The 15,953-nt window shown below is 39.8% G+C and overlaps 1 protein-coding gene across 3 annotated transcripts in view; it reads right to left on the reverse strand.

The window, feature by feature from the left end:
* LOC148022306 (uncharacterized) overlaps positions 1–13,291 on the reverse strand; it is a 160,610-nt gene extending 147,319 nt beyond the window's left edge. Inside the window, exons 1-3 of one of the 3 annotated variants that reach the window (XM_087697940.1) lie at positions 13,002–13,139; positions 4,378–4,456; positions 4,059–4,142 (exon numbers count right to left, since the gene is read on the reverse strand). In XM_087697940.1, coding sequence (XP_087554066.1) covers positions 4,059–4,142; positions 4,378–4,398 — 105 coding nt within the window. In that variant the 5' untranslated portion in view covers positions 4,399–4,456; positions 13,002–13,139. Of the gene's footprint in view, positions 1–4,058; positions 4,143–4,377; positions 4,457–12,990 lie in introns of all 3 variants that reach the window. The other 2 variants (XM_087697939.1, XM_087697941.1) reach the window with 2 other exon arrangements.
* Between the last annotated feature and the right edge of the window lie 2,662 nt (positions 13,292–15,953).

Here is a 15,953-nt window from a genome sequence, read left to right on the forward strand (position 1 = left end):
AGTAGTCCATCGAAAAGGATGTCTAGAAAACTCCACCCGGCACTCCCATGGAATGTTACGGGTTTTGCGATCTAGGTCTTCCCGCGTCTGCCACGTAGCGGAAGTATCCTGGCCATTCCCACGTAGGATCAACCGGAATTAGGGTTTTCTTGATTGGTCATTAGCTAACAGCAACTAGCGTCAGACCCGAGCGAACTACTTTACGCAGAAACGTCAGGTCCGAAGCGGATTCACGCTGCACTTGGTTCAAGGAGAATGGGAAACGAGAGGGATGCAAGGCTCAACCTCTCTGCCATAAGGCATAGTCCCATTCCGTTCTCCTAAAACAGCGTAAATCGGGTAAGACGTAACTCTAGGTCATCGCTCTCGTTATTTGTTTTTATGATGATGATCATCCCGCTGTTCTTCGAGATTTTTTAGAAAAGTTCCTGGCTAACCGGGACCACCCAACCGTAGGACGGACCCATGGCCCATCCTCCGTACTTTCCTCGGTTTGTTTTGGTTATGTAATTATCTAACACATTAATTTGACACATAACAATCAGCTTCTTTAACTAATCCCGTTAAGCACCGGTTCCTTCACGTAATCTTATCACGTGACATAGAAAAAACAATATCAAGCAAGTTCTTTTTTTGCATTTCATTATTTTATCTTTGAAATACAAGGAGTTCCGCCCGTAGGCTTGTCCATAATCTGCCCGAAGACTATCCAGTAATCCATAGTGATCACCATTCCAAGCTTCCGCCCGTAAACTAGTATGCGGGCCTCGAGATCCAATCCCGAGTCATGTTAGCCTCTTGTGCAGGACCCGGAAGGCAAGGGATTTACGGCCAGAGCCCCCCCTGGCACCCAAGCATCCTCCTACTCCAAGTAGAGCTCAACGGAGAGACCTCTCGCGGCGGGTTCGGTCCACGTTCCTGGCGCGGTGAACAACCCCCTTGGTTAGGGTTAGGCAGGTAGTCGGGGTTAACTGAAACTGCCTCTTCCTTCAGGTCTTTAACCTGAAGTATAGGTACTCATTTAATTTATAATTCATAATTCAAACAGAGACCTAAAATCTCTAGCAAGCAAAAACATTTCTATTAATCAACCGTGTTGTTTGGCAAACTGCTAAGGAAGTGTTCTTTCCTTTTGAGTGTATCAGCACTCGTTCCCAAGGTGTCTTGTAATTTGGCAAGATCCTTTACATTCCGATGTAGGGCGTACCTTATTAACCCAACTTGGTCAACCCTAAATTTCCTTAGATATGCTAGTTTCCGGTTTACAACTTTCCTTATTTAGAAGGATATGCAAAAATACGTCCTTTTGCAAGATAACTTGCGTAGGGGTCTGCCATCCTTGTTGAGGGTTTGTACCCTTTCTCCTTGTAAATCAATCACAAGACTAAATGATTTCGTACTTGCTGCGCAAGTCCTATGATGGAATAATCCGTTTTAAATCCTTTAAGCTGACTTATGTCGGCCTAGGGTTTCTTTTTAAGGATCTCAAGGACAGCCCTAGTTCTTTATCTTTACGAATTTCTTTGACCCTACAATAAGGAAAGTAGTCAAGTGCTTAGGGTATGAATATTTCTATGTTTAGATTGGTTTGGATAACTTTTGGAAGGTAATATTAATCGTCTTGTCACAGTTTTGCTAACCTTGTGACAAATTACTTTTCAGTCAATACAGTTTAATTTAAACTTCCTTTTTCCTTGCAGATGAACTCATGCCAATTAGCAAACATTTCCCTTGCTACGATGTGCAATTAGCAATTGATAACTTCCTAGTAATTTGAGCAACGAAAGAACCCTTTCATGAATTTAATCATTTATAATGATTCGTTGCGAAAGGAATAAGACTAATGGTGCAAGATATAATTTCTATACCTTTAGGATTTAACTAAAATATACTACTATAGTAAATGGATAATCTTGCTCGTAAGTTATAATGCTTGATGCAATTCGAAGGAAATTAAGTTCTATACATTATCATTCATTCAAATAAGCTAAACTCCTTCATTACAAATAACTCGGACAATATATCCTATCCCTAACAATTTCTCTTTGCATGATCGACTTAAAACGGAATTAAAGCCAAGAAGAAAAACCTGGTTTTGGGGTGAGATATCCACATGGATACCGGGAGATGACCCTCCCGCAGCTACCCCTTGGACTTTCTTAGGAGGCATTGCAATTATAGTCCGTTGAACGTGGAAGCAGCTTTACACTTCTTTCGGAAAAACACTTAGCACTCTCTTCCCTTTTACAAGTGGGGGAAAAAGAACAAAACTCCAAGGTATTTTGCGAGTTTGAAGGAAAGGCTAAGGACAAATTCTCTTGGGGAAAAAAAACCTTATAGAATTCTAAGGGAGGAACTCCAAGGGGAGAAAGTAGCTTTAAAGGTTATTGAAAAAGGGGGCCTAACGAGGCCTTAGGAGAAGATATAAGGGGGGTAGTCCGAGGGTTATAATGAGCAAGGGCCCTAAGGGGGAAATAAAAACTGGGAAGATAAGACCTTTAAGGTCAAAAACCCTTTTATGGGGGAAAAATCTCCAATCCAACACGGGGGGGGGGGATAAGACCTTTTTAGGTCTGAGTTGTTTTGGGGGGGAAAGGGAATTTAAAACATGGGGGGGGTGGTTCCAAAAAAAACCATGGGAAGGGGCTAAGGGGATTTTTAAAACCGGGGGGGGGGGGGGGGGGGAAGGGGGGAAAGGCAAGGGAAAGGCTTTGTTTCCTGGGTAAGCATCCCTTTGTGGGGAAAGGGGGCTTAAAGGAATTAAAACGGGGGGGGGGGGAAAAAGGGGGAGTAGGGTATAGGAAGGGGGGTTAAGGAGGCCCCCCCTTTGGAAGCTTCCAAGCTTCCAGAAGCTTGGGGGGTGGTTATGACTGTCAGTCTTGACAGCGAATTGGAGGCGGCTCCTCCCTCCCTCGACGGCGTCACCTATCCACTGCTCAGGCGGCCAGCAACAGCGAGTCGTCAGTCTTCAAGCGGCAGCGCCCTCTTCCCTCGTCCTCACGTATCTCCTTCCTCTCTCCTTCACGGCTGACAGCGTCTTGATCTCTGGCGGCCCCTTCACAGCGTGTCGACGGTTTTCCCCTCAGCTTCGTCCCCCTCGATTTAAATAGGGGAGGGGAGGGGGATCCTCCCTCCCCTGCGTGGCATCACGCATGCCTCTCCCTCACATTAAGCTCCACCAAGGAGCTTAATCACTCCTTCTATTCCCCTCCCCCTCCAGCTCGTCAGTCGGCTGGGGGGATAAGGAGGAATAAAAAAATTTTCATTTTTATTTGAGGCAGTTCACGCGTGTGTTTCTTTTAGCAAATCAGAATATTACAATAATAATAAAAGTACAATCCCTAAGACACTAAAGTACCACATCCACTAATGAATGTTCATAGAGGGAAAAAATCCTTCTGGAGCTAGAAGGTAAAAAGTGCATGGACGAGTGAGCATTCACACTAGAACAACGAAGGAACACGATAAGTATAACAAGTATTACTCCTTATTAGGCTGGGCTACTTTCCATCAAGCTTGTAACAAAACAAATAACAGGTATAATTGCTAAAAACCGAGCAGTAAGGGATTGAGGAAACATGTCAAGATGCAGTCACTAAAGCACCAGACCTAAACAAATTACCCATTCATAAATCTCTATTCATTTCACGGTTTCCATCTCTCAAGCTAAGACAAGCTTCCATCTTTCTAAGGTATCAGTCTACAAACCCATCTATCTACCACCCCTTAAGGTTTACAATTTGGTACTGAATTTAAGAGTATTTGCCAAAAGAAATTTGTAACTCATTTTCCCTTTAGCTTTTTGAACCTAACTCTTTGCCCGTCTTATACCTCCTATATTCCTTGAGACTAATCCTGCTCTTATAAATGGTGACCATATGCATTTTAATGCCAAATCCTTTTGTTCATGATGAATCCCTCTTGATAAGGTTAGTGAAGAACAATTTAGTCATTAAGTACTTTCTAATAGAGCCCAAGTGACTCAATTTTAAATAGTAATTTTTAGTAACACAAGAAAAATCATGTACCAAGCTTCATTTCAAGAGAATATCACTCACATCATAGTAAAATGGGACAGCAAATGAGGAAAAAAGTAGAAAGTATGTGCATAGTAGCACCACAGCAAAACGCAAGTTTGGCATCTGCAAAACAATAGTTGAACCCAAACAATAAACTGCAATGATTTTTCATAACCATCAATAATCATGGTAAAGAACTATAGCAATCTTGATGCTACAAATGTAACTTCCATCTAAGCAATATGATAATCTAATGGATCATATGACACATGAAGTGTGATTCTCTTAGAAAGATCAAAGATGTAACATTTATGTACAATTTGTGGCAGCTTAATATGCAAGTATGGCAATTACTTACATTCACAAGAGTGTGAAACATGTCACCCCAATATAAGAATGTCTTTGGTAGCCCTCGAGTCTCCACATTAAGTTCTCCACTTTTGAAACAAATAGGCCAAAATTAGATTTGTAAACAAAAAAAGGTAAACCATAACACAAATCTACACAACAAACTTTCCAAAATGAATAATTTAAAATGATGATCTTGCAAACCCTCTTTGCTGCAGAACCACAACAAATCCTTTCTCACATACTACTACACCACAAGAGGTGGTCAATTTGTTTTAGCTTTCACCCTTTTGTAACATATGCCTATTTGGCCAAATTGTGATGCAAAGATATACCTATTGTTCTTGGTGTAGGATGTAAAGAAATGTCATACCACTGAAAACACAACAGAATTGTACGATAAACGCAAAAACTGAATAACACAATTAGGGTTAGGGTAATGCAGAGACAATGTACACAATGAATAATAATGAATGAATATTGAATAGAACACAATGTTCAATGCAGCAAACACACAAAGAATACAGACTCTTGAACTCCCATGTCTGAAGGATCAAGACAAGGAGTATGAGCTAGAGAGTGTGTCGTACTCTGATGGATCCTAAAATGAAACATGGCAGCCTTTGTATGTGTCTAGTAACAACAAACGCAATACTAGGATGTTGGATTATTGAGACAGATGAGGACAAAAGACTGCAAACACAACACAAGATGATGACATGACAACTAAGGAAGGCCCAAAACCGTAAAACACAGCACTGCATGGTAGCGATCAGGCCAGGCGACAAGAATGCAAGCTGTAGAAGGTCACCAATTGTAGACAACAGCCGATGACCGATAGCATGGAGATGTCTAAAAATAGTCTGAATCTGCGATGGATAGCTGAGAAGTAGGTGCCCGATGGTAGAAGGCAATGTTGGACAGCTTTAGCTAAGATATCCCCCCTGTGTACGGGGTGTGGACAACAAAAGCTCTAGCACCTACAAGCTACAAAAAAGACATTGTGGCTGTGTGAAGGGTAGCATGCCTATTTATAGAAAGTTTGGTTCCTCCCAATTAGGGTTTGTGCTTATGGGACATAGACACTCTTAAGAACGCATTCTTTTTAATAAGAGGTTTAATTCATTATATAATTGAGTTTTGGGGCTATTTTCATAGAGCTAATGTATTTTTAGCTCAATACCCTCTCTTAGGCCTAAAATTGGAACCAAAAAGAAATTGTACCAGCCCAAGCCCAAATTTCCTTTTCTTTTACCCCAAGGCATCCCACCCCAAAACAACCAAGGCATCAAGCAAAGAGTGCACATCAACTACCTAGTCACCTACTAAGACTATAGAGGTGATGATTATCTTACCACCAAGGAACCCCAAGTGATCATCCCAGAGAGCCCAAGGCATGGGACAAAGGGTGCTCATCGGCTACCCATTAGCCCACCACAACCTACAAAGACAAATGGAACCACGGTGCACTATGCTCTTTTTCTTAAAGGTATTTTGATTGTTTTAAAGAGATTTAACTTTAAGTGTTTTCAATAAAATCATCGACAATTAGCATAAATTACAAACTCCCCTTAAGGGATTCCGTTCTCATTGGATCCACGTCCACATAAGTTCGTCGAAATGAACTCAAGAGATCCTTGGCCCGTCGCAAAGCCTTGCTGGGAATCGTATCTCTATGTTGTTTACCATGAATGCAAGATGCAAATGGAAGGTGACTGACCCCAAGTTCTAGCAATCCAAAAACAAGTAGCTGACAAGCTACCTTCCTAAGGTACTCATAGTTGAGATGGCCGAACCCAGCATGCCATATCTCAATCTATGTCTGTGAAGAAAGAAGAAGAGAGAAAAAAGCCAATGAAGTCTATACCTTGTAGACTCCATTCACCTTGCGACCTACACAAAGAACCTGTCTCAAATTGCCATCAAGAACTCAAAAGGAGTTTTTATCGAACTCGACCATAAGGCTAAGCGCATAAATCTTGCTCACTAAAATTAGATGATATCTCAAACTAGACACATAGAGAACCTCCAATGTGTAAACCCCACCACGCCCATCCAGAATTAGTTGCATATCACCTTTGCCTTTGATAGGAACCAAACAGCTGTCACCAATGAGAATTTTCCCATGCATCAAACTCATACAAACACTACCGTCCGTAGGAGTCGTGACAGGAAGCATCACTGTCCACAATCCACTCATGAGGTTGTGGAGCCATCATCACTACATCAAAAGCTGTCAGTGTTTGTCAAATCCTCAATCCCCCCAAATGTAGAAAGGCTACTAATGAAGGAGTAGCCACTACTCATGAGTCCATAGATTTATTCTTCTTCTTGTCCTTTTTGGGGCAATTATTCTTCCAATGACCTATCTTGCCATAACTGTGACAAGTAGACCCCTTTGCTTTGTCTTACTTGACCTTCTCTTTTATCTTCTTGTTCTTCTTCCCCTTCTTGTAGAAAAATTTTCTTATCAACACCTCCATCTTTGAAGCATTTTGTCCTTTGAGTTGTTTCTCCTTATTTAAGACTATCAAAACCAACCCTCCCACAAGCGTATCCTCTAAAATACGAGCAATCGGAGCAAAAAAGAGCTCCTAGAACCACGCCTCATATAGGTTCTAATTGCCACTTGTGTACTGCTACCGACTGCAATGCCTCGAGGAGTGGCCCGCCATCCCCTACGAGTATATGATACTTGACGGTCAGTCTCCTCCAAGTCCATATAGAGCTCTCTAAAGATAGCATCCTACTCCTCGTCTCTCTTTATTCACACTTTTAAGTGTAGCATCTATTAAACTTAAACTCATCTACATTTACCTGAAAATCAAAGTTGAGATACATGAGACGACTCAAAAATGTATATTCTTGAATTTAGAATAAGTATTAACTCAAGTTGAAAATTACCTATCATGCCATCGACATCTATATATGTCTCTAAGCATGTGTAAGTTAGAACGACAATAGATAAGTCGTTCTAACTGCTCGGGTACCAAGTTTGTTTTGGAACTTGGTTTATATAAGAGAATAGGCTTACCAATTTTTTTTCAGACACGGCACATGAACAATCCTATACAAGTTAACAAAATCACTTCAACTTGTTAAAAGTGAAAATTAATAAGAAAAGTAGAAATCTTTACTAGAAACATAAATAACAATAAGATTGAAATTTTAATTACCTGAGCCAACACTCTTAAAGCCACATTTTGCACATTGGATAACTGATACCCAAAAGACTCCCACCAAAATAGCGTCTTGACCAAAGAGGCCCTTTTCCAGCACACGGTACTAGCAGAAGCCATTCCCCTTTGGTCTCCATAGTTTATTAGCTCTTAGAGGAATGGACCGTGCAAATTCTCATGCAAAACCATTGAGAGATAAGCATCTCTATCCAAGGCTAGCCCTTGTTCCATGAAGAAAGAGGGGCTCTTGTAAGGGAGATATAAGAAGACTACTAGGCCATGGATAGACCTCTTCATCCATTTTTACTTTTTTTCAACAATGTAGAAGATGTTATCCCGTCGTGGAGCATCATCCAAAACATCAACAGTGTCACTATTAATGAAAAAAACCAATACGCATAAAATTAGTGAGATTGAATTTGCATTTAAGAAAGATTGAATTTGCATTTTTTAAAAATCTAATTACAAATTATTACCATAACATTCCGGCATCAAGAACAATAAATGCCTTAATCTCCTCCACATGCCCTCTCATAAAACGAGTGACAAGGCCTATAGTAGCACCCTCTGTATCTGTCATGCGAAGAACCCTATACAAGGGTGTGATCACAATAACTACAACTCGCACGTCCACCCAAAAATAATTATTTTAGGCAAAGCCGTTTTCTCTGCCGTCAACATCAGATCCAGCACTCACACTGCTGCATTTATTGGAATTCAACATCCGGAGGCTGCCTTGCTGCATTTCGAGATCCGTTCGGAGTATGACACACTCTCCAGCTCATTAACCCTACCCTAATCCTCGAGATACAGGAGTTTGTGATACAGTATTCACTCTCTGCGTAGTGTGTTTGCTACATGAGCATTGTATATTCAGCAATCATTCACTTCATTATTATCTGTGTTCATTGCCTCTGAGTTACCCTAGCCCTGACTGTGTTCTGTGTTATCAGTTTCTGCTTTGTCATATGATTGGTATTGTGTTTTTGTGTTTAGAGCATCTCGTCACACAATGGACTGTCAAATGTATCTACCGAAGATCTCTCAACATGCACAACACAAAACTGAATGTGTGTATCCTCAAGGAAGCCTATAGATAGGCCAATAAAAATAATGATAAATGGCAAACCGGTCAATAAAAACCAGGCTGACTGCTTTGTCGTATGATTGGTATTGTGTTTTTGTGTTTAGAGCATCTCGTCACACAATGGACTGTCAAATGTATCTACCGAAGATCTCTCAACATGCACAACACAAAACTGAATGTGTGTATCCTCAAGCTGGGAAGCCTATAAATAGGCCAATAAAAATAATGATAAATGGCAAACCGGTCAATAAAAACCAGGCTGACTGCAGCAAATCAAACCGACTGCATTAATAATAACAATGATAATGTTGCGCATGCAGGCTGCCTGCCATGTGGCACCTGCCCGGACTGCCCACCTACCCAACATTGTCCAACCTGCCCAAAACTACTCTAATCATACTGGCAACTGCTGCAAACTGTCTGATCTGATCAGGGCATGCATAAACCTGCCCTAAATTACCCATACACTGCCTGTGCCCATCAAGGGGATAACCAAATCTCTAACAAGGGATTGTAATTTCATGATCATTCTCACATTGGTGGATATGACCTTCCAACAAGTCTCTTCTCTCTTATTGTTCACTTGGTCACTATGAGTGTATGCGAGTGTGTGTGCTATTGAATCCTAACCTTACATATAATGCATATGAATAAATATTGTCTTTAGTCCAATTGACTTGCAAAAGGAACATTGGAGATGCAAACTTGGTCTCACATTGTTATGCATTGCAAGCAATGCATATTCATAGATCAATCCTAGTGCTTTGTTCTAACCTTTATACACCCAATACACTATCAAATTGAGTCAATTCCACACATTTTGTGTGACAAAAAAGCTACAATCTTACTTTTATGTGCTCCACACTATATTGTCATCAATTTCTCACTGCATAACTAATCCACAGGTGCACAATGACCTTGTCACCTTCAATGTGAGCCTCCAACCAACTTTAAAGTTTTCATAAATGCATATTAACACTTTAACTTGCCAAACCCTAAAAATGGCAGCCAAATTTAAGCCCAATTTTATGGAGCACTTGCCTCGAATTGTCTTGCATAGTCCCCATGCAATCCCACTATTTCTCTCACAAACAGAGAGATTTCTAGCGATGAAACTATGAGAAGTTCACTTTCTTCATGACAAAGTTATCTACAAAGTGCAAAAGGCTTGAGAACTCAAAGGAGAAGAGAAAACCTCAACTAGTTGTGCTGTAATAACCTATCTTGATGATATTTAAGTCAAAAACAGCAGCTGCACTTGCTATAAATACAGTCATGGAGGTGCCCAATTCATTCCCCAAGCAAATAGAAAAAGTGCTGCTCCTCTGAACCTCCACACATGTTGCACTTCCTATAATTGTGTTCTCCATAGCCACAAAGAGAGAGAGTTGCATCCCTTGGCATATGGCGATCTCCACTACTTCTTTGCCATGACTTTTATACTTTTTTGGTTATCTAATCTTCTGTAAAGCAAGTTTATGCACGATGGCCAAGAGCCATCCTACATCTTGTAATCATGTAACCTTGTACTTTTTGTGTAATTAATATAATTACCTATTACGGAAAAAAAGAGATAGAATTGCATCAAACTAATCCAACAGCCAAGAATCACAGTGTGGGTTGCCAAGAAGGGAGAAGAGAAGCTGAAAACAGCAACATATGCCTTGCTATATACATGAATCTCCCAAAAAATGCCACAAGCTGCATTTATGACAATGGGACTGCTTGTTTAAATCACAAGTGGGCTACTTGCATTTGAAAGCTACTCACTAGGCAAAACATTCAATGTGACTCAATTCTAAGGTGTAAACATTTGATATAATGAAAGTTTGACATTGCTATTTTCTTTAGAATTCCTTTGTAAATAGCCTTTTCCCTCTTCAACTTGGTTATTTAAGTGGATCACACCTTGTTCTTTTTGCCTTGCCCTTTTAGCACATAGCCAGTACACTTGTAAACTGCTTTGTCAAATCCCTCACTAGAAATGCGATGGCCCCCGTGCTAAGCGCCAAGGGTAAGTTCATTTTAATGAAAAATCTTGGTTGACTTTAATTGATTCTTTAGGTTCACTTCTCATTCTAGTGACACAAGCTATATGACTACATTCTAGAGCATGAGCTCAACACATCGTAGAGAGACATGGGCAATATGTTATGGAGACAAGCAAGCTTTAGGTGAAAATTCACTATGCTTGACCATACATAGACTCTTAGAGCTCTCATAGAGGAGGGTAGGGCACATGGGAGAAGGATTTATTGTTGCTTAGTGGATTTCCGCAAAGCATTTGACACAATGTCCGAAGCCAAGCTCATGCAATGACTACAGAATATTGGCACTCCAAAAGATCTACAATGGAGAATTTATGCTTTATATAAGTTTATGGCACAAAGCATCCATGCTATAGAAGAGCTTTCTAATATGGTGGATAGTACTATCAAGGTGAAGCAAGGGTCCCACTTTCACCTACTCTACTTGGCATGTGCCAATAAGCTCTTGAACTATGTGGATCGATTAGGGGGCCAAGTTCGAGCTCAACTGTCATATTGATACCCATCTTGTTCTATGCAAATGATGTGGTATTAATCAAAGACTCTCTTGAGGAATTGCAGAGAGACTAGATGCCTTGCAAGCCTTTTGCACAAATAGAGGATTGATTATGAACTGTGGGAAGACCATGGTGTTCAATACCAAATAAGCTTAGGAGATCCTAACAAAGCATCATTTTATTCTTGGAGAGGAAATGGTTGAGTATGCTAGATCCTACATATATTTGGGGGTTGTGCTCATCGTTGGAACTACATTTAATTGCAAGATGTACCAACTGCCAAGTTGGACGGAGGTTATGCAGCCCTTGGAGCACTTGAGAGGACGTGCATATATGTTCACTTCCAAGAATCCTGCACAAAATTGTGGTTGCTTGATACATTAATTACCCCAGCCCTATTACATGGATACGATATCCAAGTCTTTACAAAAAGACCTAGAAGAGTGCTGAGAGGCCATGAGTGTTTGATGATTGCTTGCATCATATGCAACAAGCCATTGGCACCCCATGAGATTGATTGAGTGGAGAGAATCATAGCACATGGGTTTACTGTTACACCCTTGGACATCCAAATGGACGCCCATAGCATTGATCACAACCTTGGGTCATAAAATGGTTTAGTGCAAATGCACTAAGAGCACTTTAGGGTTAGGGCAACTAAGTCCTATTTACACAACTCAAGTCCCATTTGTGCATGTTATTGTGTGATCACCACTCTTGGACTTTAGTCCCAATGGTAGTTGCATCTATACACTAGGCTACTGTGGGCTGGTGGTATGGGATGCCAGCTCTTGAAATGTGATCGTGGCACACTGTATTGCCAGCCCTACACTTGAGGGTGGGCCCATTTGGCTCTATGGCTAGGAGGTAAGTCTGATATCCATCCCCTTTCTGGTTATACGTCATAGATATAAATTGTGTTGTGACCTATGCACAAGTTCGATCCTAGGGGGTTTAAAGTTACGCTAAAGTTCTGCAAAAGAAAACATAGAACATCTGATTGCGACTAAAACACAATGAAAGATGCAAAAGGCAACACTGAAGAATGAAGATAAAATGAGTACAGGAAAACAAGCTTCAGGTCTTCTCGTGGAGATGTTTATTTGGGAAAAAGTGTGCTTCTAATTGTGCGGCACACATAGTAACCATGCCTTGAAAGACGGCTTTAAGAAGCATCAGAACAAACGGGCAAGAAAGAAATGCAAGTAATGCTAATGAAAATTGCTCATATTTCTTTTTTCTCGGAAAGCAAAAATTGCTGATAACTTAACAACAGCTCAGTGAAAACAACGGTTCTTAAAACGTAATTTTTTTCTGAAAAAGCCCAAATGTCAAGATAGTTTATCAGAGTGTACAGGCATTAGCCTGTAGCAGCGACTCAGGCAAGACATTGACAATTGAACCTCTTCTTGCAGAGTACATGAAATTAGTGGGGAATCATATTGCATAAATTAGAAACCCACCAAGATATAAAGGATACTGTATTATGAAATCCTTGGGAATCATATTGCCTAAATAAATTAGAAACCCAAAAAGCTATTAAGGATACAATTGCAGCTTTATTTGGCCTTGCAGATTCATTCACACCCTATTCAGCTGTGGGGAACCTAAATACTCTTCTTTCATTTTCTGTCTTCAATCAAGGATCGCAAAACGAATTTTTGCAGAGCATACAGGGCAGCCATTGCTTCATGACTATCAGATCAGACATGGCAAAACAGAGCAATGATAAGAAATTGGGCTTGCTTTTCAAGACAGACCATGTCAAGATTTACATGCCAAAGTGAATGAACGGGGCAAGTTTGGGCTTACTTCCTACTCACTAGAGGGAATTTCTTGTGTCTTGTTTTCAGGAGAGGCACTCCGAGCTCTTCATTCTTTTGGCCCCGCAGCATGGCTGCCTTGAGCTCTTCGGCCTTGGCCATAGCCTTCAAATATGCTAGAGAGGTCCTTCCAATTTCACAAAATCTTCTGACTCTGTGTGTGTGTGTGTGTGTGTGTGTGTGTGTGTGTGAGAGAGAGAGAGAGAGAGAGAGAGAGAGCGCGAGGTTTTTGCCAACAGAGCCATTGATTATTTTTATGTGTTATGATCAATGAGGATTGCTTGTCCAGCTTCCTCTTCCTGCAATCGCATTACGGCAAGCAAAATGCCACAAATTAGGGGTTTATAATAATTTTCTTGTCTAAGGAGAAATTGCGTTTTTTGAATTGCCTTTGTTGTAAGGTTCCCAAGTTGAGCAATACCATGTTTTAAATATGCTCACAAGTAGTCCTCGGAAGACAAAATTGCAGAAAGAACTCACATCAATTTGGCACACACTAGGCCCTTGCCCATGTTTAGGCAACAATAAACATCAAGGACGGTAGACATCCCTCTCCATACATACGGATTACGGATTTGTAGTAAAAGGGAAACTCCTTCAGATGCACTAACTGAAACAAGGACACTCGGAGGATATCTCACATTAGATTCAATCAGGTTATTTTTGTTGTTTTTGAAAGAGTGGCCTTTCCATGCCACTGCAAATAAATCATAGCTTAGTTCTTTCAAATTGCAAAGCAGTCCTAGAGGACTAATCAAGTTCCCACTCATTGTTTCGTGACATTGTAAGCCATTGGAGACACTTGTTGCCATTATAACAAGGTTATGGTCTCACTCAATAGAAAGGAAAGCATACTTTTCTGTATTTGACCCGTACACATACCATATTTTCTTTTTCAATTTCGCATCCTTTAAATGGCATATGTATGCACTTTTCAAGCTCGGGGATGTGAGCTCCTTTCAAATGGTATCAAGCTTTATATACATTGATTGGGACATCACTTATAGATGTAAGCAAAATGGTGCACAATCGTGACTTTTCTCCCAATCATAAGAGATGTAATGTTCAAGATGACACACTCTTTGAGATCCAGCTTTTCCTTTAAGTTTGTTCTTTGACATTTGACACCATGAATTAGAAATAAATGACAATATGATGAGTAATGACTAAGTTATCAAATATCATTTAACCATCAAAAAGTAGAGGATGAAGACCATGGGCTTTGTAAAATGCAAGCCAAACTATTGGCGCTTTCTCATGGCATTATTATAGAACATTATCGACAAATAAGAATCCAATGTTCTACGGTATGAAGTCAAGCATTTTACCTTTGAAGTACTTTCAATAGCAAAACATAGAAATTTTTAAAAAGCTTAGCCAACTTTATAAACGTATATGCTCATTCATTTTCCATTTGTTGTCCTTAGTCAACATTAACCCTGTATTTTATACCTTAGATTTTGTGTTGTCAAATAATCTAGATTATTAAACATACTTATTTGAATTTTATTCTTTGCAACCTTAAATAAAGTATTGTTGTTACTTTTTTAAAAGCCATCAACAAGAAAAATATTGTGTTCATTAGCAAAAAGATAGGTTAGTTTCCCATGAGTGTATTTCAAACCAATATCACAAAGAATAGAAGAGTATGATGATGTGTAGTTGTTTCCACATTAAGATATGCTTGCAAATTGAATGTTGGATTAGTAACCTAAACAAGGCATTGGAGCTTTTATCTTTATATAAGTAAATTTTTTTCTACTAGCCAAGGTTTGTATTCCTACACAAATAAGCTTATAATTGTTTTAACAACAACATGATTCTACAAACTCTTGAGCCTTAGAGGAACACCAAAAAACCTCTTGGAGCACTCACCAGAGCATTAGCCATAAAGACACCGCCACTTTTTCTTTGTGTACTAATGTAAAGGAAAGTGAATTGTCCATGATCCTTGATACTTGTAACAATGAGAACTTTTACATTTCAAGTGTATCAATAATCTTACTACTAAATTATTTTGCTTATAGGTTCAGAAAGCCCCGAACCTCCATAGGGCTTCTCGAACCTACTACATTTTCCAAACCTCCCTTTTTCAATTAAAACCCCCTCCCCACCCCTCCCTCTCACATGTAATCTCTCATTTTCGCTCCTCCCTCCCCATTTTAATTAAAAGCCCCTCCTCACCCCCCCTCCCCCCACCCCCCGCCTCTGCCCCTCTCCTTATCTCTCTCATTGTAGGGCCTAAGCTCTCTCTCTCTCTCTCTCTCTCTCTCTCTCTCTCTCTCTCTCTCTCTCTCTCTCTCTCTCTCTCTCTCTCTCTCCTTTAATTATATCAAACTTCTTTTTAAATCAAAATTCTGTGTGTGTGTGTGTGTATGTGTTAGATTAAACTTTTTAATCTAATTATTATTTTAATTAAATATTTTTAAAGCTTTTTTAATTTAAAGTTTTTTGGATAGCTTTTCACACACTTTGAGAGGGAGATAGAAGAAGAAGAAGGATTTAAAAAAAGAAGAAGAAGAAAGAGAGAAAGACAAAGAGAGGGGGGAAAGAGAAAAGAGAATTGTCTTTTTTTAATTAAACCTTTTTCTATATAGTTTTTGACTTAGAGAGAGAGACAAAGAGGGAATATATAGTTTTCTATATAGTTTTTGACTTAGAGAGAGAGAGACAAAGAAGGAATATATAATTTGAAAGAGAGAAAATAGGGGGAGAGAAAGGGAAAGAGAGGAAAGAGAAAAATAGATAGAGAAAAGAGAGTGAGAGAAAAAAAATCTTGAAAGAGAAAGAGAGAGGAAAAGAAAAATAAGGGGAGAGAGAGAGAGAAACCAAGAGAAAGATACAAAGAAAGCAAAAAAAGAGGACAGGAGAGGGAACAAAGAAAAAGAGACTTATAGAGAGAGAAAATATAAAATTTAAGAGAGAGAGAGAGGAAAAGAAAAAGGAAAGAGG

Source organism: Lygodium microphyllum, chromosome 17 (assembly GCF_053477565.2).
Source record: "Lygodium microphyllum isolate KBCC chromosome 17, Lygodium_microphyllum_v1.1.10, whole genome shotgun sequence".
Classification (NCBI taxonomy): Eukaryota; Viridiplantae; Streptophyta; class Polypodiopsida; order Schizaeales; family Lygodiaceae; genus Lygodium; species Lygodium microphyllum.